The sequence below is a fragment of the Astyanax mexicanus genome, chromosome 5 (genome assembly GCF_023375975.1).
Source record: "Astyanax mexicanus isolate ESR-SI-001 chromosome 5, AstMex3_surface, whole genome shotgun sequence".
Lineage (NCBI taxonomy): Eukaryota > Metazoa > Chordata > Actinopteri > Characiformes > Acestrorhamphidae > Astyanax > Astyanax mexicanus.
Genome location: NC_064412.1, coordinates 39,256,624 through 39,282,697, shown reverse-complemented (window position 1 = coordinate 39,282,697; position 26,074 = coordinate 39,256,624). Strand labels below are relative to the sequence as shown.

Sequence of the window (26,074 nt, the reverse complement as noted above, 5' to 3'; positions counted from 1 at the left end):
AGTGAACATCGTGAGGGACAAAAATGTTGTGTAGTCTGAGCTTGGCATAAAATACTACATCAGACAGCATTGGCACTTTCATGGTGCAGAGGTTTAGTCTGTGGGTTTAACACGCTGAAGATGTTATCTGTCAACTTAACCCCTTTGTGCTTTGCTGTAGGTGACATGTGTTTGAGTACTTGGATGACATCACCCTGTAATGATACAGCGCACTAAGCTGAACTGCCAATGCACTGCTCACCATATATAAATAAACACGCATACCCTCATAAATCACAAATACCCGCTTTAGCTCCTGTTGCAAAACACTCCATAAATTTTGGCAGGTTTGAGAGGCAAGCAAACAAAAGCGATGTGCAGCGAGCTGCAGCACAGATCGCGCTTTAGTATCGTATTATTGACAGCTTTCCAGCTCTTTTGAGGTGCGACATTCCTGCACTAGATGTGTTTATTTTTCACATCTCAGACATGAGCAGCTGCCCGTGTGTATCGCTGTAAGCTAATCTCTTGGCTCGTTCTGCTAAATGGTGTGAATGACCACTGCACCGCAGGGCAAAAACAATCTGGACCCTTAAATTCTGTGCATCAGCTCACAGCTGAGATAATTTTTTTAGCAATAGACAAGAAAATAGGAAGATTTGTGCTAAATATTTTATATCACCCACCATCTTTTTTCATGCTTCAATCCATATGCTGCTTCTTTCAAACTACTGGGCACACTCTTTTGACTATGGCATAAAGCCTGCAACAGTTAGTAATGCTTTTACACTGCTAGGTGGAGGGGCCAGGGTAAAACTGGGAACGCACTGACCTGATAGAATTTTTTCAAATATTTAGCTATGTCGATTGAAATGCAGTCTGGTCATTGTGATTACAGAGTTTAACTATCCTATTGTGATTCAGTCAAATCTGACCAAATTTGCTTCCATGATTTTTGTGTTCACACAGGGCAGCTGACCACCAATTTATTTTGACAATTTTCATTAAAAAAAAAAAAAAAAAAAAAATATATATATATATATATATATATAGCTTTTGGATACCCTATGTTCCTATACAATGGGCAGTAGTGACTCAGCAGTTAGAGATCCGGGTCATCGATAGCAAGGTTGTAAGTTCAGTGTACAGATGGGTTAAAATTTGAGGATAAATTTCATCTGTGCATGTCCTTGACCAGTATAAACTGCCAGATGTTGGCTACTTTCACACAGCAGGTAAAAGTCATTTTCATTTTTTCATCAACACGCTGAATCTGATATTTTTGATTTCGATTTGTACCGCATGTACGTAACAGTCTAAACAGACAGATCACAATTTATGCAACCTTTACATGAAGAAGAAAGGAAAATGGACATAAAAGGAAATTGACAACAGCAGTGAATGAGGGTTTCAGTGGTGGGATAGTGATGTAACAGACCTCATAAAAATTTGAGGTGATGTCCAATCATTTTAGCCGGCTCATGTCACAGCCACTTTGTGTTTCTAATGAAATGACTGAACTTGGCCACAAAGGGAAATTAAAAGGGGATAAAATGGCAAATGCATAGTATAATATTTTTGGACAACTAAGAGATATTTACAGAAGCTGCACTGAAAGTGAAAAAAGCATGTTGACTGAGAGGTTGGGTAACATTACAGGATTTTATGCTTATATTACTCAGGTTACGAAGTGTTACGCAGTTCTCATTACTCTCCTTGTTACATGTCATTTGAGCAAGACTGCATTAAGGAAAAAAATGTTGCAGAATTGTACCAACATGTACCAAGTATCAGTGATTGGGACAGAGCAGAGAAATAAGCAAACTTTGCCGGCTCTGTTATCCAGCCCTGCTTTAAAGCGTAGAGGAACTAATCTGGCATCCGCTATTAAATAAAACCGTGAGTGATGACTCCTGGCCCACTACAGGTGTTAATAACAGTAAACCATAAAATTAACATCTATATTAACCTGGCGAATTTGAACACGTGGCTTATCCCAATTTCAAAGTAGCAACACAGTGGTTTATCATGCTGGCAGTGTGTCTAGTTATTCTTTCTGTTGGGTCTGTATCAGAGGATGACTTTGCCTAAATTCACCCCTCAGAAGAATTCAGTCACATATCGACCAGGAAATCAGCAACAAGAATATAAAAAGGGCTATAAAAATTCAAACTGGCATAGTCCTGCATCTGTGAAAAATCGTTGCTATAAATTTTGCAAGCAGTCATAATATAAATCCACACCTCTCATAAAAACTTTCGGATGCAGATCATTTTGTTTTTTGGCATGTGGCGGCGTGACCGTCAATCAACAGCTTGGTGTCTTGCACTTGCACTGCCGCACATCGTCCGGGTCAGTTAGCCCTGGATATGAAAGTACTTATTTATGGAAATATACCATACTTTATATGTAAAAATTATTTACAATCAACTCACATGACTGAGTATAAAATGATGTAAAAACAGCATTTTAGAGAAACTCTCAGAAGCAAAGCCTAGCAGAATTTCCTCCATTCGCAAAAAGCTATGTCTAAAAAGTGTGAAACAGTTTTAGAAAAATGTTCCTTAACATAACATTACGATTACTTTATTTATCACACTATCTAGATTACATAATATGATCAAAAGATCCAGATAATCTGTAAAAATCACAAGGTACAAAATGGACAAAATGTAAAAGTTTTCTGAGGTCAAAAAATTTGCAGGTTTGGGAACCGCTGGTTAAAGTAAATAAAATATGCTCTGATCAGTATCTAAAACCTAATTTTTAGTGCCTCATTTACTAATAGTGCAGATCACTGTTTTAGAGAAGAAAGATCATTTGTGTTCTGTGTGAAACAATGCATTGTGGGAATGCACTGAGTATTCAGCACCATGGTTTAAAACACCACTGCAAAATGGCAAAACCCCAAATAAATGCACTATATCATAAAGAAAAAGTAACAGTTCCAAACACAGCTGATTTTTTTTTAAGCCCAGTTACTTTTTGTTTCCATCTTTTAAACTTATATAAAATAGCAAAATAGAAAAAGTCAAAAACAAAGTTTGGCAGGTTTGCTTTTTCAGAGAATATTCACAAATAGTTTCTTCTAGTTTTTCTTCCAGTTGTGTCAGATTCTTAGGCCATATTGTATGTATTGTGTAGTCATCTTCACAGGTTGGTGGTAATGATTAGGTCAGGGGACAGTGAGGACCATGGAAACCCTTTGGTATGCACCTCTTTAGGTTGTCTATTGAGGATTTTGAGGTCTGTATGTTTCCTGCTGTATAAGCACGCTTCTCTTCTTTTTGAGCTTTTTTTAAAGATGGCAGGATATTTACTTTTTTACAGTTTGCTTGTATGTAAAAATGATATTCCGTGTAATTGCAAACTGAGATTTGTGGGCATCAGTTATTTGTATATATAAGTTTTTTAGAGGAGGTAATTGCTCCATTGTCTACTATATTATATATTATATATATATATATATATATATATATATATATATATATATATATATATATATATATATATATATTATATATTTATTTTTTAATTATTCTATTTACATTTTATACTTTTGTATTTTATATATCCATATGGTTGTCCTTACAGTGAAGTGCCACAGTCTGAAGGACAAAGCTCTGTGCCCTAACATAAATGTGGCCTGTCAGGTAGAAATAAATTTATAATGAACTTATGGTCTGCTATGCAGTGGCGGTTCTAGGGGGGGGCCGACGGGGGCCAGTGCCCCTCCCACAACACGCTCGGCCCCCCCTACGGCCCCCCTAAATTAGGCGTGCGTGAGTCTCCTCACTTTAGCAAGCAAACAGTGACAAGGCGGCACACTAATGTAAAAACAAATTTTCCAGTCGGACCTTTTTAGGCGGCGGACCGGGTCTCCCTTGTTCAACAGACAGCGCGATTCACCACCTGAATGTGTCTAAAACCGTGAAACGAAGGTATGTAAAATGTTCTGTTGAAACTCTGTTTTATTAGTTGTGTAATTAGGATAGCGTTTCTGAGAATGTGTTGTATATTAAGTACTTTATATGTAAAACGCTTGCTTGCTAACGCAGCAATTCCTCCGTAGTGGTGGACTGATACTTGTTTTTTGCTCTGTAGTTATTTTCAAAATGAAGAGGAAAAGTGATATTTCACACTTTTTCCAAAAAAAGAAAGAAGCTTGTGCAGAAAGTCAGGTACAGCCAGAGAATTCAAGTGAGGGACGAGCCACGGAACCTACACATAATGAGCGGCAAGAGCGGGAAGATAGTTCAGCTGGAGAAAGCGGTGCAGAGAGTGAGGAGACATTAGAACAGGGAGAGACAGATGAACATCATGGGAGTGAGGCTGAGTGTGAGGACCAGAGAAAAGAGCTGTTTGTGTCCACAAACACAGCACCATCAGGTTTGTGATGTCAAAATGCTCTGAGTCAGTTCATCTGTAGGTTTTTGGTGTGTTAAAAGGGTTTACAGTGTTACATTACATCTCAGTGCTGTTTCTCAAACGGATATTTGTTTAAATATTGTTCTTGTTTTTTATTTTTTTGCAGATATCAGCAAATGCAGAGATGATTCACCAGTTCAGCCAATGCTGAAAATATATCCAAGGACTAAGATGGGAGACAGGAGGAGGAGTTTCAAGGCAGCCTGGTACAATATCCACCCCTGGCTTGAATATTCCAAACATTCAGACTCTGCATATTGCTTTGCATGCAGACACTTCAGTCCTCCCAAAAGCTCAGAGACAGTGTTTGACTCAGTAGCTGGATTCCGCAATTGGAAGAAGGCAACTTACAAAGAGGGGGGATTTGCAATCCATGCAAGATCTGAGCGCCACAAACAAGCAATGATTGCATGGAGAGACTATCAGAAAGCTGTAAAAAATGATGCAACACTCTTAAATGCCCTAAACAAAGAACACAACAAACAGATTACAGAAAATCGGGACTATATTAAGACAATTGCTGAGGTTCTGCTGCTTACAGCCACACAGAACATTGCACAAAGGGGACACAACGAGTCTGCAGATTCTGATAATAAAGGGAACTTCATGGCAATTTTAGAAACAATAGCTAAGCATGACAAAACTGTGAAAAAAAGATTGACTTCCATTCATAATGCAAAATACACAAGCAAAGTAATTCAGAATGAGGTTCTGAGTTGTTTGGCAGACATGGTTCGTACCAAAATTATAGAAGAAGTGAAAGACAGTGAGGTCTTTAGCATCATGGTTGATGAGACCAAAGATGTGAAAAAAAAAGAACAGATATCTTTAGTAGTCCGGTACTATTTCAGCGGAGCTGTGCATGAGAGTTTTCTCCACTTTGAATCTGCTGATCGACTAGATGCAGCAGGGCTTACTGACAAAATTATACACATTCTACAAAGTCATGGTCTTGAGTACAGAGACAATCTAGTAGGCCAAGCATATGATGGTGCTTCTGTCATGAGTGGCAAGTACACAGGCGTCCAGGCGCGCATTAAAGAGCAAGCAAAGCATGCATTTTATGTCCACTGCAGTGCACACTGTCTTAATTTAGTTTTAGTAGACACTGTTAAAACTGTTCCTGAGGCAGACCAATTCTTCTCCTTGCTAGAAAGACTATATGTCTTTACATCTGGATCATATGTGCATCAAAAATGGCTTAGTGTACAAAAAGAGATGTATGAAGGTGCACCCAGAGAGCTCCAGAGGTTAAGTGATACCCGCTGGGCATGTCGGTATATGTCTCTACGTAACATTATTGATAGATTGCCTGCCATTAAGCGAGTCCTTCAGGAGATAGCCCATGAACACCATGGTGACAGATCTGTTGAGGCACGAGGTCTGCTTGCGCAAATAGATCTACAATTCATTGTTTATCTTGTTACATTCTGTAAAGTGTTTGGAGAAACAAAACTTCTCTCTGATATGCTACAGTCTCCATCTCTTGACCTCTCAAAGGCTGTTGATTTAGTTGAAGCCTTAATTCAGACTTTGAATGACTACAGGAATGAGTCTTTTTTTGATAGCCTATGGAATGAAGTGTTGACTACTGCTGAGCAGTGTGATACTGCAGTACAGCCAACTGCAAAACGACAAAAAAAGCTAAGCTCTAAACTTGGTGGACACTGTGTACTCTCGACTGTAGGTCAGAAAAGGTCAGATTCAGAACTAGAGAAAGAGAGTTTTCGCACAGGCTTTTTCTACCCTGTTTTAGATCATATACTCACTGAGCTTAACAGGCGGTTCTCCAGCAGAAACTGTGACCTAATGAATGGCATTCAAGCTCTTAATCCTAAAAGTGATGGATTCCTCAAAGAGGATACTCTGTTCTCATTTGCTAAAATGTATGAGTCAAACATTGAGGACTTGGGACATGAACTACATCAATTCAGGAGGATTTTGGAAAGGAAAATACAAACTGGTACGCCAAGACCCTTTAGTGTAGTTGAACTGGCATCATTTATGGAGCCTTATAAAGAGGTTTTTTTTGAGCTCTACAAACTGTGCAAAGTAGCTGTTTCAATTCCTGTTACTACTGCTTCTTGTGAGCGAAGTTTTTCTACACTAAAGCTGGTGAAAACCTATCTAAGGTCCACTATGACAGATGAGAGATTGAGTAATTTGGGTGTACTGAGTATTGAGTCAAGGAGGGCAAAGACCTTGAATCTAGAAGAATTTGTAGATCTGTTTGCAAGAAACCATAAGAACCGAAGAATACAGTTGATGTAATGGAACTGTATGTATCTTATGAGCTGTTTTTTTTTTTTTTTGCACTAAAGTTTGAGTCCTCTTTGACTGTAAATGTACACTTTTAGTTGAGGATAGCAAAGGCCTTTGACCTGTTTTGATCTGTGGCAAGAATATGTAAATTGTAAGTTGATATAAATTGTACATGAAACAGAAAAAGTGAATAATATATTGTAAAGCATAATAAAAGCTTTGAAGGGTGATTTTTGTTTATCTGTTTTGTAGGAAACCTGTTGGTAAGAAAGCAGCATACAAACAATAAAAACAGCTGATTTAAAAGAAATGTAATATGAAACTGAAAAAAGGGATTAATAACATTTTAAATGGTAGCAAAGATACTGAAAGGTGATATGTAATTGAGTATGTATAAAACATAAGGATTATATAACTAAGCTGCAAATTGTGTAACTGAAAACTATTTTGCCCCTCTAAAAAAAACACTGGCCCTACACTGGCCCCCCCTGGTGAAATGGTCTAGAACCGCCACTGCTGCTATGAGGTCTGCTTCTGAGAAGCTCAGAGCCTTCAGCAGAATCCAGTCTGTATTACAGATCATAAAGGTGCTCTGCACGTTTTCATATCTGGGCCGTTCCATGAAGGGACACATGAGATGAACACCAGAGCATTGTCCAGAAATAGAATAGAATTTTGTTCGCCATGAGGCAACTTATTTTTTCAGATTATTGTGTAATGTGGTGTGTCTGGCAAACAGACTAGAGCCTTTGTTTTCTTTACTATAATGAAGGTCATTAGGTTTGATGCCTTTTAAACTTTAAACTTGATACTTTTAATGTGCTGAGTAAATGTTTAACGGGGATATATTATTTCCCTTTTTACACAAATAGAATATTTGTAAGGACTATATAAAACATGCTCATGTTTCTTTGCACAAAATCACTCTTACATAAATAGTTCTCACCACCTTTATTCTTGCCAGTTTCAGTTTTTTCAGAACAAGCCTTTAGCACAGCTTAGTGTTAGCTTGTGCTTAATAGAGACTTGCCCAGGTGGAGCGGGAAGCAGTGTTAGCAGCTTACCTATGTGGAGCGTGGAGCGGAGCAGCTGGCAGTCTTAGCGGCTGGCCCAGGTGTTGTATGGAGTGGACTGGTATTATAGGTTCAGAGTAGCTAAGCTCCCTCTTCTGCTGATTAGCCACAGATGGTAGGTACAGATCCCTCCAACAGATGAAGTCTGATGGCTAACCCTGCTGTGTGCTGTGGTTCTCAACCACAATAAAAGAAATGACGGATCTTCAACTGATCTAGCTGGTGGGTCAAATTAATCTCTTAGGTTAATGTAAAAAAATTAAGTTTCCCTAAAAGTTGATTGAAACAATTGCAGTATATTGCCTTGCCTACAATATCGCAGTATAAACAGCTAAGAAAAAAAAATAAGAGACCACTTAAAAACGATGCGTTTCTTTGATTTTACCAAATTGAAAACCTCTGAAATATAATCAAGAGGAAGATGGATAATCACAAGCCATCAAATCAAGCTGAACTGTTTGAATTTTTGCATTCTGTTAAAAGTCTAAAGATTTTATATTTCTTAGTCAATCCCTACAGATACTGGGCAGTTTAAGATTTATTATCTTTATAACATCATTAATATTTAGCTGGTTATCATATGACTTGCTGATTGCAAACTTGCAATCTTAAACTGATCCACTGTTATGCAGTGCACCATCATTCACACAAACATGACAGCCAAATTCACATTAGTGTAATTTGGAACAGGTGAGCACATGGTAGCCATATGGATGTTTGACTTTCGAAGTCATCCCGCTGTTCAGGGAGCCAGCAGTTGTGTTGGCACCTCGGGTGGGTGCGTTTCAGATCAGCTTGGGCAGCTTATGTGAGGTGCCTGAGAGCGGCGTGACCCCGGCGGCCATCAATCAGCATCCATGACAGCCAGGGTGGCCGCTACAGCATGACTCCAAGGCCATGTTACTACTTACCTCTGTCATGAGCCTCGGCTGGCTCTTGAAGCTATTCGGCCAAGCATTTGACGAGGCCCCCCATGGCCCAGTTAGGCTTTTAGCTTGTGATCACCGCAGACCCTGCAGATGGACCTCACTGTGGCCTGAAACGGGTGCCCGGACACAAACAGGTAGGACTGCTGCAGCTTCATCTCTTCTAATTCTTTGAACTGAGAGTGGTTGGCATGAAAGTAGATCTGGGTTTGCATGAGCCTTTTCACATTCACACTGATCATCATCACCACTGATCAAGATTATCATGCGAAGAAGTGTGAGGCTCATGTAAGAGAACACATGTGTGAACAAGTGTATTGCATTCTTACAGAGCTGTCACATAAGCAACATAAGCAAATGGGGATTATCTGCCAATGCCCCTCCTCTCAGCCCTCAGATCTTCTAGTAGAACCTGAACATCATGCCACACGTTTTTTGGGTGTTATATCACGTTTGAGTTGCATCAAGCTTGCCAGACCATCAATCCGACTGACTGCTTGAAGGTTTACAGAAGGTTAGCATGTCATCCACCATAATGCTCGACTCTGGCTTGTCCCTAAGCAGCCAAGCCACCTGTTAGACCTCTTTCGCAGCCGTCTTGTGCTTTGCACCAGTCCTCCAAAGCTTTGGGTGTCATCTCCAAAGATTGACGCCCACAGCCACCCAATCCCTCTGAGTGAACATCATCATGCCTCTCTCGCAGCTGGTGTGTAAATGGGCTAGTCATCTTCTCCATCGCGTTTATGTATCTCTCATAACGACTGCAGCTGAGCACTGCTGACAACCATGACTATTGAAGATTTTCAGATTATGCTATCCTTCACATTGCTCCATGTTACATTTGAACCAACTGTTCCAGATGATCTCCACGTGTTAAACAGCCTTGTCATGTGTCAGGTGAGCAAATTGTGGAGGTTGAAGTCCTGGGTATTACGTTTAGTTGTTGATCTCGTCCTTCTCACATTATGGAGTGCTGAAAATCCAATGTATAACGATTCCCAGCAGCATGCCGCGCTTTGATGGGTGTCAGCTGAGAAATGCATTGCCTGACTTAGGTTCTGGAGTGGTGATGACATTCGTACACAACATCGTAGACAAAGTGCTTGTCAAGTGTTACCACCCGGCCCTTCTGTGTCAGCAGATGACCTTGGGGATGCATACTAGAAGGCACATTCCAACTAAAGAGAGTCTTTCTCTCTACAGTTGTATAATTGTTCAAAATGCTATACCGGCCTGCATTTTAATGTTTATCATCATATCATTGCTCAATCATGTTTTACTTTTTTAAAGATGATATCATGATATTATAGATTATATTCTCTGTTCATTTGACATTCAACATTTTTTTTTTTTAATTATGTAGTAAACACAATGGATCTATATCAACACTATATCAACACTAAAAAGCTACTTCCGATTAAAGCAGAACTAACATCAAGTCTGCTCACTGTCTTAAGTTTCTAGTTTACAGTTTCATGACTATATTTCCAAATTATAATCAAACCTGAGGTACTAACTAACGACTTTACTGGGGCTTTAAAGGTGTTTTCTAACTGCTAAGATATAAAGTTAAAAACTTTGGGTTCCTTTACATACTGAACACCCATTTAGGGCTGGATGATTTGGTAAAAATATTTGATCACAATATTTATTGCTATATTGCTGAGTAAACAATTTTCATTTGTAGTGGCAGATTTTTAAAACTGTCATGGAAATATTCTCCTATAATAAGTACAGGGATTTTAATTCAAAATGTGCTGCACTTTATCCAATTAAACAGGACTAATTGCACGACATGGAATGAAATGTACAGTCGGTAAGTGTTTTTAAGCACTGAAAGAAAAGCGTATTGCAAAAATATATGTATATATTTTGAATATCTGCTTTTCTCTACCTTATTCTGCATTGCTTTTCCTTACTCTGCCTTGCTCTACCTCATTCTGCCTCGCTCAATCTAACTCCACCTTGCTCTGTCTCATTCTACCTCAACCTACCTTGTTATGCTCCTCTACTTCACTCTACCTCATTCTACCTCACTTTACCTCCCTCTACTACCTCGTTCTACCACACTTCGCCTCATTCTATCTCATTCTGCCTCACTCTACCTCATTATACCCCCTCTACTTACATTTCACTCTACCTTGCTTTGCTTCACTGTACCTCATTCAGCATCACTCACATTGCCTCGCTCTACCTTACTTTACCTCACTCTACCTCATTCTGACCCATCTACTTCACTGCACCTCGCTCTACCTCACTTTATCTCCCTCTGATACACTCTTCCTCATTCCCCCTCATTCTGCCTCACTCTGTTATGCTCTGCCTCACACTACCTCATTATGCCCCCTCTTCTTAACACTATCCCACTCTACATTGCTTTACCTTGATCTGTCTCACTTTACCTCATTCTACCCTACTCTGCTTTACTCTACCTCATTCTGCATCACTCTACTTTACCTCACTTTTCCTTGCTCTAACTCACTCTGCCCTACTATGCCTTATTCTACTACACTCTACAGTGCTGTAAAGGGCATCTGCTCTGTCTGTGTTGTCCTAAAGCAGTGAATGTGTGCGTGTTGCAGGTCCAGCCCCGCAGAGAGAAGGCTTGTCTATTGATCCGAAGAGCTGCCATGTCTTGCCAGCTTCTGCAAAAATCTGTTGAAGCAGATATCAAAGACATAAAAGACCAGCAATGCCATCTAAACGCTTTTTTTTTCTAAACATTCTGGCTTGTTTTGAAATAAAAAGTATGAAGGATTTACACCACTCTTTTCTCTGTTTTTAAGCATTTTGAGGTCTGCTTAACAGATTGTTGCAATGATTTCTGGGAAGACAGAAGGAGGCTTGCATGCTTTTGAATAACAAAAGAATGAAAAGCTTTTTAAGCTCAGTAGATCAAATTCAAAGAGCCATGTCACTGGATGACTTGTTCAGACATTTCTGTACTGAAATATTTTTACGTATGTGAAATTTTTTCTGGCAGCACTTTAAAGTGCTCAGATACCGTAAGGCGATAAAAATATTGTTTCGTGAAACACAATTACACTTTAAAAATAACTTAGGTCTAAAAGTGGATCCTGTAAAAGCTCAAAAATATCAGTCATTTACATGGAATTTGTTTTCTTTATACAAGGGTAAGAGTGCAAATATGTTTCTTGTTTAGGAAAACTAAACATCAGTAATATAATGTGTTGAATTGGAAGGAAATTAAACCACAGTCAGCTAACTTCACAGTAAGTTATTTCTTATGTAATAGGTGCATAAAACACCCCTAAAATTCTGGCTAATGAAAAATTAGGAGACAAATTGTTCTACACTGCGAAAATTCATCTCGAAAAGATACATTTTTGTTTTTTAGTGTCAACTGAATAGCTTTATTAGTAAGAAAGTTCAAAGTTTTCAAAACGTGTCCCTCTCACAGTGAGCAACTGTAACATTCATCTGTTTCTGCTATTTGGGTGGGTCATCCTCTAATAGTCCTTCATTAGTGGTCAAAGGACCACTTTATATAAATAATGGGAGTCATAATGTTATGCCTTATCAGTTTGTATAGTCATTCAATCAAATCTAAAAACATAATTGTCAAATAACAAAGAAATGCTAGATATATACAAAAACAGTCAATGTATATGAATAGACATGTGCACTAAACTTACACAGAAGAAGTAAACAGTGAATAGTAATTAAGTTAATCTGCTGTATAAGTGTGAATGAAACCATGGGTTTGTGAGTTTGAAAAAGTGGTGTATGTGTGGTGACCTCCCCTCCATGTCCCTGTGTGCATGCGTGTTCACTTCACAAAGCATGCCTCAGCACTAGGCGCTCATTAATGTCTTGATTGACATGTTAGGATGGTGTACATTTCATTGATGAGAATTTTAGAGGCCAGACCCGTGATGTCTTATGCAGATCACTACGTCAGCTTAAAGCTATCCTAGATCCGTTTCAAATACTCCTCCCCGCCGTCAAACTCCTCGCTCAGAAGCCAGCTCCAACCTGTGCCATTCAGCCCAAGGTAAAATATACATTGGCTCTTCTGTTTTATTGCCACTATTAAATGACTAGTGTGACTGTTATTGATAGATTTTTACTGATAATTACTTGCTAAAATTTGACAGAAGAGGATCGGCATTGATAAAATTAGTATATTTTTATCTTATACCTAAATTTTAATAGCAAAACCACCTTATTTCCATCTCCTTATTTAAGAAATGGTGCATCTGGTGTTTCTGCATGAATGTATATGAACAATTGACTGTATAATGAATATATAGTCCAATAGTCCAGATATGGATATGTAGAGTTTGATTTCATAGTGAACTAAATGCTGATTTCTTTAATTTATGTTTTATACAAAGTAAGATTTACACATTCAAGAATTGCAATTTAAGCATTGTACATCATAATTATACAACATAATGTGATGTTTTAAATTATTTGTGATATTGTATTACAATTAATGTTCGAATGCAATCTAAAATAAAACAAATTATATTGAGGAATTCAGTTATACTCAGGTGTTTGTATTACCTTTTTCATTTTACTGATTCATGTATAATTTTACCATTTGAAGTGTAAAGTTAAAACTAATAGTGTTGCTGTACCACAAAATCAAATTTATTTTGTAACATTGACAAATTTTACGTTCTACACAAATATATCTATGATAGAATATATCAGAAGTTCAGTAAAAGAAGATGCTCAGTTAGATCCTTTCTGATGTTCTTCAGCTTGTCTTCGCAGGTTAACTAGTAGTGTTTGGTAATGTGTTTCATAGAAAAGAAGCAAGAAGATGCAGTTCTATCTTGCATTATCAAATCCAAGCATAATAGTAACTGACAGACATCCAGCCAACTTATTAGCTCCTGATCACCAGCCTATAAACCCCTTTTACTATTTGAGCATTCAGCTAGGCACTGCTCTTTCTCCTGCTGAAGTGAGCAGGAGAGGTTTGCCCCACTGACCTGTTGCATACCATGTATCTGAAGGGCTGCGCAGGTATTTCAGCCATGTAGGTGTTTAAATCAAAGCTGGCCTAAGCTTTTAGCGAGGGAGGGGATGTTGTGGGACCCGGTTAGTCGGGGAGGGCTAGTCTTTGAAATATTGTTGGTAGACTGCCTGTTATCTTTTCTTCTCGGCATCAGAGATCCAGCCTTGGTGTGTCATCTGTTACAGCCCTGTACTGGCATTGGTTCAAAGGGGATGCTGGGAAATGCAATCCATATGGTGGCACTATAAAGCCTAGCACTGAACACAACCATAGTTCAAGATCAACTCAGGACGCTTGAAAAAACATCAATTCAGTACCTGCCTTTCCCCTAGTGGCCTGCGGAGCTCCACTGTCCAGGGATCAAGGTGACAGGACCGGTTACTTCCGAAAGGTATGTTCATTTTTCTGTTAATGTGTGTTCTTATAACAATACTCCTGTTTTGTAGCTTTGCAGTTCTTTATCCTTGTTCATTATCCTTGTTCATTATTGGGTAGGTAGTAGCGCTGGGCGATATTTTGATATTCTTGAAATATATAAGCGATTCTTGTCTTAAACAACTACTAAGAATTATAGTTGTTTATTTGTAAATTGCCACATTAAGAGCTGTCAAATATGCAAATTATCATTTTCTTAAAGAGAGTCAATTTAAAAAAGATTTAAACAATAAACTTGTGTGGAACCAATAAAAAAACTAAAGATTAATTCTGCTATTAGCTTTTAAATATAGCAAGCAGCTCCTTTTAACCTCACAAGTGGCTTTCATACTGAACATGGTGCAAAAATAAACTCCTTATATTTTAGTTATGGACAATAATTTGAAAAATGTAGGAATCACTGTCACATAAAATAATTCTTTACAGGTTTTTGATACAAGCCTATCTGCTTAAAATATTAAAACATCAAATCAATTAATTAGTTTTAGGTAGTGTAAATTAGTGTGAGTCATCTGGTAAGGAACTTTATTTATTGTTCATGTTTTTTTTAAGGTGGTCCTGCTAGATTTGATATGCAGATTCTGTGCCATGTGATATTCCTGCTTATGCTGGGCGGCATTTCTTGCCAAAACAACCGCAATGCCAAGCCAAGTGGCAAACCTGCAAAGAAAACCAGCAGCACCCAGGCTGAGGTTGCACAGCATACCCCAGATGAGGACTCGAACCCTGGGCCAGGAACTGCAGCCAGGGGAACCCAGCAAGGAGCGTCCACCAACAAACCAGCTGATGAGATGAAGCTGCACCTCCTCAGGAACACACCAGCTATATGCAATGATGGCACCGCAGCAGGGTGAGACCAAAATATTAGGAAAGCATTCACATCAAATTAAATTCTCACATTTAAGGTAAATCAGGAAAATCAGGACCTTCTGTAGTAATGTTAAGGCTTAAAATTTAGTTGTATAAATTTTATTAATCTTAATAAAAACAGACTTCTTTCCAGGAAAAAGAATTAAGTCTATACTATTGCTTCTTTACATTGTGGAATATACTTCCAAATATTGTGTAGTTTAGCAATGCATGGGAAATCCACTTATTGCACAATAACTGCAACTAAAAACGTATATCTCAATAGGTTTTAGATATGCTGATGATAAACGAAATGTGTACTAAAACCTTACAACATAAATGCATAATTACAGTATCAGTATTTATTTGTAACACAAAAAAATAAAACATGGTATATGTAAACAGTAAATAGATAACTGTGTATCTAATTAAGTATTTTACCGACTCAGTAAACTACACTGGATGATATTGTATGAGATGATGAAATAAATTTGTCATACTGCTCCTTTAATTTTGATTCTATGACATCATTTTATTTTACATATTTTACATAAAGACTGTACTCTGTTTAGTGTCATTTCTCTGGAAACCAAAACTAGACCTACTATGAAGCTTCAAAATTTTGCCGTTCAACATGTCACCTCTTACTCTAGTGTTTCACTGTAAAATACAAAACGCAGGAGCCACTGAGAAAATGTCCTAATATGGTTATGTTCTCTGTATGTCATCCATTCATAACCCGTCTATATTTGTTTGTGGTCCACAGGTTTTACCTAAAGGAGTTCAAAGGAAGCAAGAGGTGGCTGATATTTTTGGAGGGTGAGTATTTAAAACAAAGTTAATTTTGTCAAGGAGAGTCAGCAGGCTTAAATGTGCTGCTCAGCATTATTTTGACTGGTGGTCATCTTCTTAGACGCATGCTCTTTTTGCTTTTTTGGAGCGTGTCACTTCACTTGTATTTAGACCTGAGATTTATGGTGTCACCACCAGGCAAGTAAAGCAACCTGCCATACAGCTGGATGAACGCTGTCAAGACAATAATACAAGGAGGAAAAGCTGCCTGGAACACGTAACTTGGCAAAGCTAATTATATCATATTTAGGTTAATTTAGGTTCAAGTCTGTGTGAAATTTAGTTATGAGGACCTGTGAATCTCTGTCATTAAAAAATATGCTTTACTTTGAATCTTAGCTTTGAACTGCATTTATGGCTATTGTGGATGCTTGGCAAGTTGACATATTTTGTAAAAAAATATATATAATATTGAATAAAAGTGATTTTCTAAAATGTTTATAATAATAGACAAAACATGCAGGGCAAAGAATAAAAATCAAGCATGCTCCAAATTAATTAATGTCTTAGAAGAACAAATTTCTACATTTTGGTGAGTTTCCTGCTCAAAAACACCTAATTCACCAGTTCACTGCACTACAGTTAGAGCACTGGTGGATTGAAACAAAAACTATCATTAAGGTTTATAAAGGTTGTCAATAAATACTAATGACTTATGTCTTATATGTGCATTTGTAAACGCTAATTTGATTTAATTTGAGTTTGTATTCTAATAGATAATTTAGCATGGTAAGAGTTAACACTCTCACACTTTCTCACACCTGCCATGCCCAGTGCTGCTGGTTTTACTGTGCAGTCGATGCAGGTGGTCCATACTTTGAAAGCCTGAACAACAGCCTAACAGGGCTATCCTATTCAAACCGGATGTCCGGCTAATATTAGTGAATTATTTTTAGGTGGTTGGTGCTGCTACAACAAAGACACCTGCGATTCAAGATATAAAAATATCCCACGCCTTATGAGCTCATCTGACTGGCCACAGACACGCAAAGGTAGGTTGCTGTCAGCCAAAATAGCATTTCCTGTTGTGCTAACACTAGCCATGCCCACAGGCTCTCTTTTATTATCTAGATCAGTGTGAGAGGCTGAATGCTTTGTGCTCTGATGTTTTGTAGGGAGTGGAATTCTATCTGCCCAAGCTGATGAAAATCCTCACTGGTATAATGCCAACATTGTGTAAGTTATTCCTTTCCACAAGTGCAAAAGCAAGTGACAAGTGATTTTTTTTTTGTTTGTGACTGTATTTTGTGTGCAATCTGTAACCAGGTTCGTCCCTTACTGCTCCAGTGATGTGTGGAGTGGTAACAAGCCAGCAGTAAAGGCCAAACAGGGAAAAGAAACAGGTCAGTCCTTTTTTTAATGTTATAACCATTGTTTAAATTTTGACTGGTTAGTTTTAGTTTCTTAAAGCAGTTTTCAATGAGTGCCCTAAAGAACAGTACTATTTCCTGTCCTTATCACCTACATATATACTTCACACTGACTGGTTTATAGAATATTGTCAGTTCTTGTAGGTGTTTTCCTTTATTTATTTTTATAACTAAGGGTTAATCAACATTTACAATAGATGTAAGCAAGTGTAAGGGTTTAAGTAAGTATAAGCATGTAAGTAAACATAAGCCCATACTGTGCATACGTGGAGGAGTCAGATTTTACATAACACCATCTCTTTTTATTCTTCTGTTGTTAAATGGGTCAATGCCTGTTCCAAAGTCTGAACCATCTGGGAAAGTGTTTTCAAACTGCAAGCAAACAGAACTATGGTTCAATTGATCTTTTGGTTGAATCAAATTTTGGTCCCTTGGTCCTGACCATACTTCACAGCACATTTTAAATCTGCTATTTAGCTTTAACAATGACTGTAGAAAACATGATCATGTAAAGCCACCCCCTTACACAAGCATCTTTACACAAGCTTAATTGGGTCTTTGTTAGTCTTCAGTTGGCAATTAATGTTTTCTTGTCCACCTGTTCAGTGACTCTGTATCAGCTAAGTTTGAAAGATGGTGGCACATCTCTTGTCTTGGAAATTAGTACAAGCTGGCCAAGACTCAATCAACTTGGAAGCATCCTGTATGTGTGACCTAACAAAGTGAAATGATACATTGGTGGCAACATTAGTAAAAATCTCCCCAAAAAGTGTAAAAAAAAAGATTGCCTGTCCAGGTTTAGTAAAATGAAGATATTCTCAATTGTACTGTAGTGCAATAATAAAAGGAGACAAAATACCACAGGTTTCATTAACATAAAATGGCAAAATGCATGAATCATGCTCATTTGTGTAAAATATTGGATTTTGAATAACATAAGCTATACAAAATATAGCAATAAGTTGAACAAGGTGAAAATATTTAAGATCAGTGTGTCTGTTCTTTATTCCAGAATACTCCTTTGTGGGTTCTGTGATCATTCGGGAGGTGATCAAAGATCTTGCATCAAAAGGAATAAAACAGGCCAAGGTTGTGATGTTGGCTGGAACCAGGTAAATAATTGCATTCATGATAATATTAAACATACATCTTCTCATATCTAAATGGGACTGGGTTGTCTTAATGTGGGCAGGCAAGGTGTCTCATGATAGCTGTCAAGATGCATTTAGATCGTATAACAAGAAACAATAGAAGCAGAGGCATTAGGTCATTAGGTAGAGGATGAAACCCTATCCCCATGTATGAACCAGCCTCTTGCTGGCACATGCTACTGCCTCCACACATAACATTGCATGGAGCACTATTTACAGCTCATCCTGTTGTCTTCTATAAAGATGTATACCTCCTGCCTTTGAGGGATACTGAGTTCTACAGATTCTTCTGAGGTTACTGACGTATTCAGTAAAAGAACATGCAGTTAGTTACACTTAGAAGGCACCTATACCCAATGCCATTTCTTATTTGTACCCTTACCTGTTTCATTAGAAACTAGTACACATAGTATGTAGGAGACCCTGCCAATTTGTTGTGATGCAGAGGAGCTGTAAAGTTCAGTAACCTCTGAAGGTGTGGTTATCTCCAATCACACCCTTCAACCCTACACCTCGCTGCTATATATCAGTTTTAGGCCAATTAATGAGAGTTTCTTTGGTTGCTTGTGTTGCCAGTAGCTTCTCATAACCCCCTGTTTGGAGGCCATGTAGCCATGAACATGCAATAACCACGCACAACAAAGGCGAAGTATTAGGGGCAGGAGTGAAATATGATTTGTTGATGGGAATAACACTACAATTAACAACATGAATGGATTAACAACACTGTAATGTGTTTTGGCTGTTTACAAGTGTACACGTTTACAAGTGATCAAACAGAACTGTTCTTCCTCACCTGCAGTGCCGGTGGAACAGGTGTATTACTAAACATCGAGAAGGTGGCCAGTCAGTTGGAGCAGTTGGGGGCAGACACACAGGTTCGAGGCCTGGTCGATTCTGGATGGTTTCTGGAGAGCAAACAGAAGGCCTCCGACTGTCCTGACAGCGTTTCTTGCACCCCTGTCGATGCTATTAAGAAAGGGATCAGGTAAGTGCAATAAGCAAGAAGTTGTTATTGAATACTGCTTTTTCACAATATGTATCTTTATAGAATGGCATGACATAGAATATCTGCACTTTCTTTCAGATTATGGAATGGAGTTATTCCAGAGAAGTGTAAGCAACACTACAAGAGAGGCGAGGAGTGGCAGTGCTTTTTTGGACACAAACTGTTCTCCTTTTTAAGCAGTGAGTTCTTTTAAAAATGTTCTAATATTAACAGCTAAACAGCAGCTAAAACAACAGCTAGACATTAGTTTAGTTCAACCCCCTCCTGTGTTTGAGTGTTTCGGGAGTCATTAAGTAATCACATGTTTTTGTTTTGTGTAATAAACAATAAATCAGATTAGTGCAAATGTTACAAATAGCTAGGTTCAGTGGATCAGTAAATTTTCTAATACATAATTCTTCTAGAATAAAAACTTTATTTTTCACTTCACATCGCCTTTATTTTTATTTTAGCATGAATATACAATTTATGTATGTATAAACCAAATTTTTGGGACAGCTGCTTAATCATTGTTTCTTCCATAATTAAGAAATTATAAGTAACTGTCTTTATTGTCCAGAGAAAGCTAACTACTAGATTTTGAAGCACCGATACTGTATAATGCATTGATTTTTAACCCCCCCCCCCCCCCCCATGCTGTATTTGTGTACTCACCAGAAGGCTGTATATACCAGATGACTTATAGATTTCTGTTAGATATAAAGCAAGAATCAATTATGAGTATCCTGCCTTACTACAAAATATTGCAAATCTTTAACTGCTTCTCCATTATCAGCATTCGATTAGCTAAAATGACAGAAAATAAACACTTGTCATTTAGCTACATAAATGTAATTTTGCCCAATGCTCTTATCCAGAAGAATCATGTTATCTTCATAGGCTGGAGAGTAAAGTGTTAGTAGTCTTGTCCATAGGCTCTTAGTGGTGTAGCATTGGGTGCTTTCTGTCCTGACTAGGTAATAAAAATACGTTTTTATTAGCTAGTTAACTAACCTAAAGAAATTGTAGTGAGAAAAATACCCACACAAGCATCTCTTCCAGGTTTCTCAGACCATCAGAGGGCGCTTCCAAGTTAGTTCAAAATAAATAGGTTCCTATGGAGAAGTTGAGCATAATCAAAGTTTATAAATGTTTAATCATTTTCATACAGAAAATAATTCTATTTTTTTCAACACAGAACATCACGTTTCAGCCTAATATACATACTTTTTATAGCTTTTAAACTCCAGCCCTTTAAAATGGGCTTTGACTGTAACCAGCATCAGCTCATCAACCAGTCATGAAACAGTAGCAGTAATGCTAGAGTTTCTGTATTCCATATATTGTTTGTTGTAGAAAAATGAAATATACAGGTAAGTTTTCTGTGCTTTCTTAGTAAAACTATTCTCTAAAATTAAAGGACACCTTTTTTTAGCTGTTTAGCTACATTCACCCCATTTATTTAGGATTTACTCACAGGCTCCCTCTAGCAGTTCACAGTCAGTTACTGACACACTTGTTGCCCCAGTTCTAGCAAACTGCTAGAAGGGTGAGCCCTACATAAACCACCTATGTTTAAATGAACATTAGCTGCTAATTTCATTAGCTATGTTACTATATTACTGTCTTACTGTTTTATAGTATTGATGTATATTTTTCTGTACAGGTCTATAAAGTCTTTAAAAGTACCTTTCATTTTGTATTTAGAATTAAATCAAGGCAGCAGGAACTAGCCACCTAATTAAAATAAATATACAGTCCAATTTGCTAGCTAGCCAATTAACGTTAACTCAAAGGCAAAATATATCACTAACATATATATAATTTTTACCTAAAGTTATTTAAATATATATGACTATTATATATATATGGTTGCTACATTTACAATGTTATCATTAGCCTGGTATCATCATGACTAACTAGAGGTCTAACAGAAATAGTTCAGGCTAATTTAAAATAAAAATACTAAGCTAATGTCTTAAAATCTATATTTTACATACAAACATAAGCTATAGTTACTGTATGTTTTTAGACATTAACTGTAGTTTATGAAAATTCACTTACCGAGTTTGACTAGACTCAGGTTTCTTTCAGAAAACAGGTGCTATACTAGCTAACTATGTTAACGCTAACTAGTTGAGCTAACCTAACAAGCTACCAGCTAACTGCTAACTAGTTAACTTACCTCACTCAGCTGCAATAAGTGAGACAACTAGGAAATGTATGTGTAAAATACAGGGAAGGGAAAATGCTCTCTTGGGTCTAATTCTTCTGTATTAAGTGATAAACCAATTTTTTTTTAAATGTGGTTGCTCGTTATTTTTATTGTATTATTATTGCCCTGCTAATCAGCTAACTAGCCTTGTTTACTGAGAGAGAGAAATAGGGAGGTCTAATAAATGCACTTAAGCTAAAACATTTATTTGTATTAAGCATATATGCTCGGGTAAATGTAGATTGCTAGTTAAATAAAATACTGTGCAAAAAGTGGTAATGATAAATAAATAAAAAATAATATTTATGTAAAAAAATAGGAAAATAAAACTGCATTGCTTAAGTTATCAGTAATTGTGAACATTGTAATATTTATCAGTTGAATTTTCTGACCATTTGGGGATAATTAGCTGTAGAATTGAATTTATTTATTACTTTTTCCTCATTTGGTATAGTAAAGACAAATGAGTTTTTATCATTTTTTCTAGTTTTTAATTTCTCTAAGTTTCATTAAAGAATATTGATTTTCTATTAGATAGAAAATAAATTAAAATCCTCTGTCTCTTTACTACACAAAATTATTTGATAAAGATGTAGACCTTTTTTGTGTATTCTGCCACAAACAGACTTAAAAGGAACTTAAACAACTAACATTACACTGACCATTAACATATATATATATGGGTTGTACTATGTACCTTCTCAATTTAATTTATATTAAATTTGGGTTTAGGGAAGTAAAGAAAAGAAACTGGAAGCTCTTTTTTTCTATTTTCTTGCAGCACCACTGTTTGTGGTCCAGTGGCTCTTTGATGAGGAACAGTTGCGTGTTGAGAACATTTACTTGGGGGGGCAGTCCCTTTCTGAGCAACAATGGACTTACATGCAGAACCTGGGAAAAGAGCTCAAGAACTCCCTCAAGGACGTTACGTAAGTCCCCTGCTATCACAACACATGTAGATTCAATGTAGTAAAAAAAAATCAAATGAAAGCCTTAACATCCTGATGACAATTCTACACTCAGTGATCTTAGATAAATGCAGGAATCCCACATGTGCTGAAAACTTTGTACTGTATGTTTTTTTTTCAGCGCTGTGTTTGCCCCCTCCTGTCTCTCCCACACATTGATCACCAAAAGGTAAGGACACCCTAGCCCTTACGCAGTGAGCTCATGCTGCTGTTTTTGAACGCTCGTCTATCAAGCTGCATTCTAGGTGTCACCAGAATGCCACCTCACACTTTCACACACCTAACCAGAAGGCCTCTCACTGCACCCTGCTGCACAGCGCAGAGGAATGGACCAGATGGTTATTGTGGGTGTCAAAGTTTTTTTGCAAATGTTAAGAAGAGCTTACCAACCAAACGAAACAGAGATACACTTAAATTGTATTACATTACCACAACATACATGTTTTTAAGCACACAATCAGGGTTTATATTTGAAATTGGATGACTACAAAAGTTTACTTGTATTTGTATTAAAAATGAATGATCATTATCAGTAATACAAGACCATGTTGATTTTGTGGGTGTCATAAAGGGACCAAATGATTTTGTTTTGTGTAATAAACAATAAATCATATTAGCGAAAATGTTACTAATATATACGTTGAGTGGATAAGTGATGTTTGTGCTCTTTCAGAATGACATATCAGATCTTCTAGAGTAAAAACTTTTTTTCGCTTCACATTACCTTAATTTATATTAGCATACAATTAATGTATGTATACGCCAAAGTATTGGGACAGCTATTTATTTGTTGTTTCTTTTATTATTAAGAAATTATAAGTAACTGTCTCTACTGTCCAGGGAAAGCTTGGTATACAGATTTGATTGTATTCAGCAAGGTCAGGTCATAGTGCTGAATGATAATCCCCACACCTCATCCCAAAATAATCCCAAAAGTATTGGATGGAGCTCCAGCATTCCAGAGAACACAGTTCCACTGTTCCACAGTTCAGTGCTCCCTCTAGCCCATGCTTGGCATTAGGTATAGTTCCAATAGGATCATGTTTATCTCCTACACATAGTTTTAATATATTGCCAATATTTCTTTGCATCTGTGAGTGTGCATTTGCACATCTGTTTCAACAAAGGTGGAATTTAAAGTAGCTAAATTCATTCATTAAAAGCGGTGTCAACAAACATTTGGATAGACCTCACCAGTGAACCCTTGTAAAAGAAAAGTTGTATATTATACTTATGAAAAAAAAAATCACACACTTCTAACATTAAATATTTACTTACTTACATACTTACATAATGAATGTTAAATTCATTATTTTGTCAACTCAAGTTTATATAAATTATTTTTAAGTTTTTTCCTTAAATGCTTTTTTTGTACAACTTCAGCGGACGTAATTTTTAAACATTACTGTTTCTACATTTGAAGAATATTTTACATGTGCTACTTAATTTAAGAACTACACATAAATACACTTAACATTGTATTACATTACCACTACATTTATTGTTTTATGCCCATAATCAGGTTTTATATTGAAAGTTGGACAACTTCTAGATTATTTTATTAAAAATGGATTAAAACTCATTCTCACAAATACAGACAACACTATTCTGCACTAAACAAATATGTCAAGAACTAAATAAAGAAAATTTGAGGTGCCAGTTTAATGTATATACAGTTTATATTATTTGGTATATTTATGCATATTAAGAAGTATATATGTATATTCAATATTCTATATGCACACTAAATTAAAATATTAAATTAATTACTTTGAAAACATGCTATTTAATGTGTATTCTCATGACCTATATGAATGAAAAACCTTTACCTAATTTACAGTTTCTTAAGATCTCATACCATCCTCAAACCTTGTTTAACCCTTTCTGGCGTTCTGTTTCAGTAATTGGATGGATTTCCAAGTGAAGGGTACGTCCCTGTCTCGCGCCCTGCAGTGCTGGGACAGAAGCCTTCAGGAAGCCAATAAGAACAGCAAAACTGCCCTGAAAGGCTGCCCCTTCCACCTGATCGACACCTGCCAGTGGCCTCAGTGCAACCCCACTTGCCCTGCACTGATCGACCAAGCCACGCAGCAAGAGATGACCCTCCTCCAGGTGCTGGCCAGCATGGGCTTGGACCTGCAAAAGCTGAGCGTGGACACACGGCGGGACAGCAGCACCTCTACTGGAATGATCAGCAATGGTGGCTAAAGAGTTAGCAAACTATAATGTTCTCATTGTCAAGAAGAAATACAATCACTTTAGCCATACTGTAGAAATTGCTCGGTGGCGCCCCCTACAGCCACCCGGCGTTCTGTTGTGTTGCAAATGCAATTGAGATGTTTGACAAGTGGGGTTTGTGTCTGTGACGACCACCTGTCCCCATAATCCTGTGTGTCCAGTCAGGATGGGTTTTTGGGTTTGGCCTAAGACTCTTGAGTGAAGCATGAGTTATGAGTATGTGTAGCTAGTCACAGATAATTGCCAACTAATGTTAGATTATCCCAAACTCTTTAACAAGAAGAGTAGATAAAGGAGTTAATCTTTTTTATTTGTAACTGTTCTATTGTGCGTCATTGTTTCGTACAGAACATGCATTTACACAGGTAAAAGGTTAAATTATTTCAGTTCAGATGACTGAATGATCTAACATTCTAGCTCTCCAATCTTGACAGTAATCACACTGATCAGTACGCTAATGCCTTTATTTCACATTTTTGACTGCACTGTGGAAAGCTGATTAAGCTGATTATGGCAAATTATTTGAGCCTAAAATAAAGCCAGTAATACAAGTCGTAACATATATTAATTTTATTAGTGTACTAAAATTTTCATGTTGGAGATCAACTATAAAATTCAGAGCTGATACATGGATGACTTGTTATATGTTACTAGTAAAAAAAATCCTGTTACAGATTTCTATAATTATATTTTACTATTAGAAATTACTATGTACTATTATGTAATTACAGGTATCTTCATATTAATACTGACTGCATTCACAGATTCATAAATATCTCAAATAAATTTAGATATCTGCAATTTGGATTTTGTCTTGTGAAATATTTGAGTAAGGACTGGTTTTAGGTTAAATGGTTTGTCGTGTGGCATGCTAATATGTGTCTATATGACTATGTGTTTCAGATACACAGCTATAAGCAATATTGTCATTCTATGATCTACCCATGTGCACATAAATGACATGCATATACAGATAGACTTGGAATCTATTTATTAGGGTTCAAGCACCGAAGGTGCGTAGAACCCTATTGTTTTTGCTAAGATTTTTCTTCTTCTTCTTCTTCTTATTATTATTATTATTAGGGTTCAAGCACCGAAGGTGCGTAGAACCCTATTGTTTTTGCTAAGATTTTTCTTCTTATTATTATTATTAGGGGTTCGAGCACGTAGTGCTAGAAACCCTATTGTAATTGTTCTGATTATTATTATTATTATTATTAGGGGTTCGAGCACGTAGTGCTAGAAACCCTATTGTAATTGTTCTGATTATTATTAGGGGTTCGAGCACGTAGTGCTAGAAACCCTATTGTAATTGTTCTGATTATTATTATTATTATTATTATTATTATT

The 26,074-nt window shown here is 37.1% G+C and overlaps 2 protein-coding genes across 3 annotated transcripts; both read left to right on the top strand.

Annotated features, from left to right (window-relative positions):
- Window positions 1–3,681: 3,681 nt before the first annotated feature.
- LOC111195720 (zinc finger MYM-type protein 1) lies at window positions 3,682–6,899 on the top strand. 2 transcript variants are annotated; one of them, XM_022683597.2, is made up of 2 exons: window positions 3,682–3,920; window positions 4,514–6,899. In XM_022683597.2, the coding sequence occupies exon 2, from the start codon at window positions 4,552–4,554 to the stop codon at window positions 6,676–6,678; it is 2,127 nt and encodes a 708-aa protein (XP_022539318.1). In that variant the 5' UTR covers window positions 3,682–3,920; window positions 4,514–4,551; the 3' UTR covers window positions 6,679–6,899. The 2 variants fall into 2 exon arrangements, with proteins under 2 accessions (XP_022539318.1, XP_022539317.2); XM_022683596.2 differs by lacking the exon at window positions 3,682–3,920 and adding an exon at window positions 4,040–4,368.
- Window positions 6,900–13,432: 6,533 nt separating this feature from the next.
- notum2 (notum pectinacetylesterase 2) lies at window positions 13,433–25,694 on the top strand. Its single transcript, XM_022664667.2, has 12 exons — window positions 13,433–14,049; window positions 14,646–14,943; window positions 15,709–15,761; window positions 16,691–16,786; window positions 16,910–16,970; window positions 17,061–17,137; window positions 18,177–18,276; window positions 19,118–19,303; window positions 19,403–19,503; window positions 22,300–22,447; window positions 22,608–22,655; window positions 24,388–25,694. The coding sequence occupies exons 2-12, from the start codon at window positions 14,666–14,668 to the stop codon at window positions 24,692–24,694; spliced, it is 1,455 nt and encodes a 484-aa protein (XP_022520388.1). The 5' UTR covers window positions 13,433–14,049; window positions 14,646–14,665; the 3' UTR covers window positions 24,695–25,694.
- Window positions 25,695–26,074: the final 380 nt, after the last annotated feature.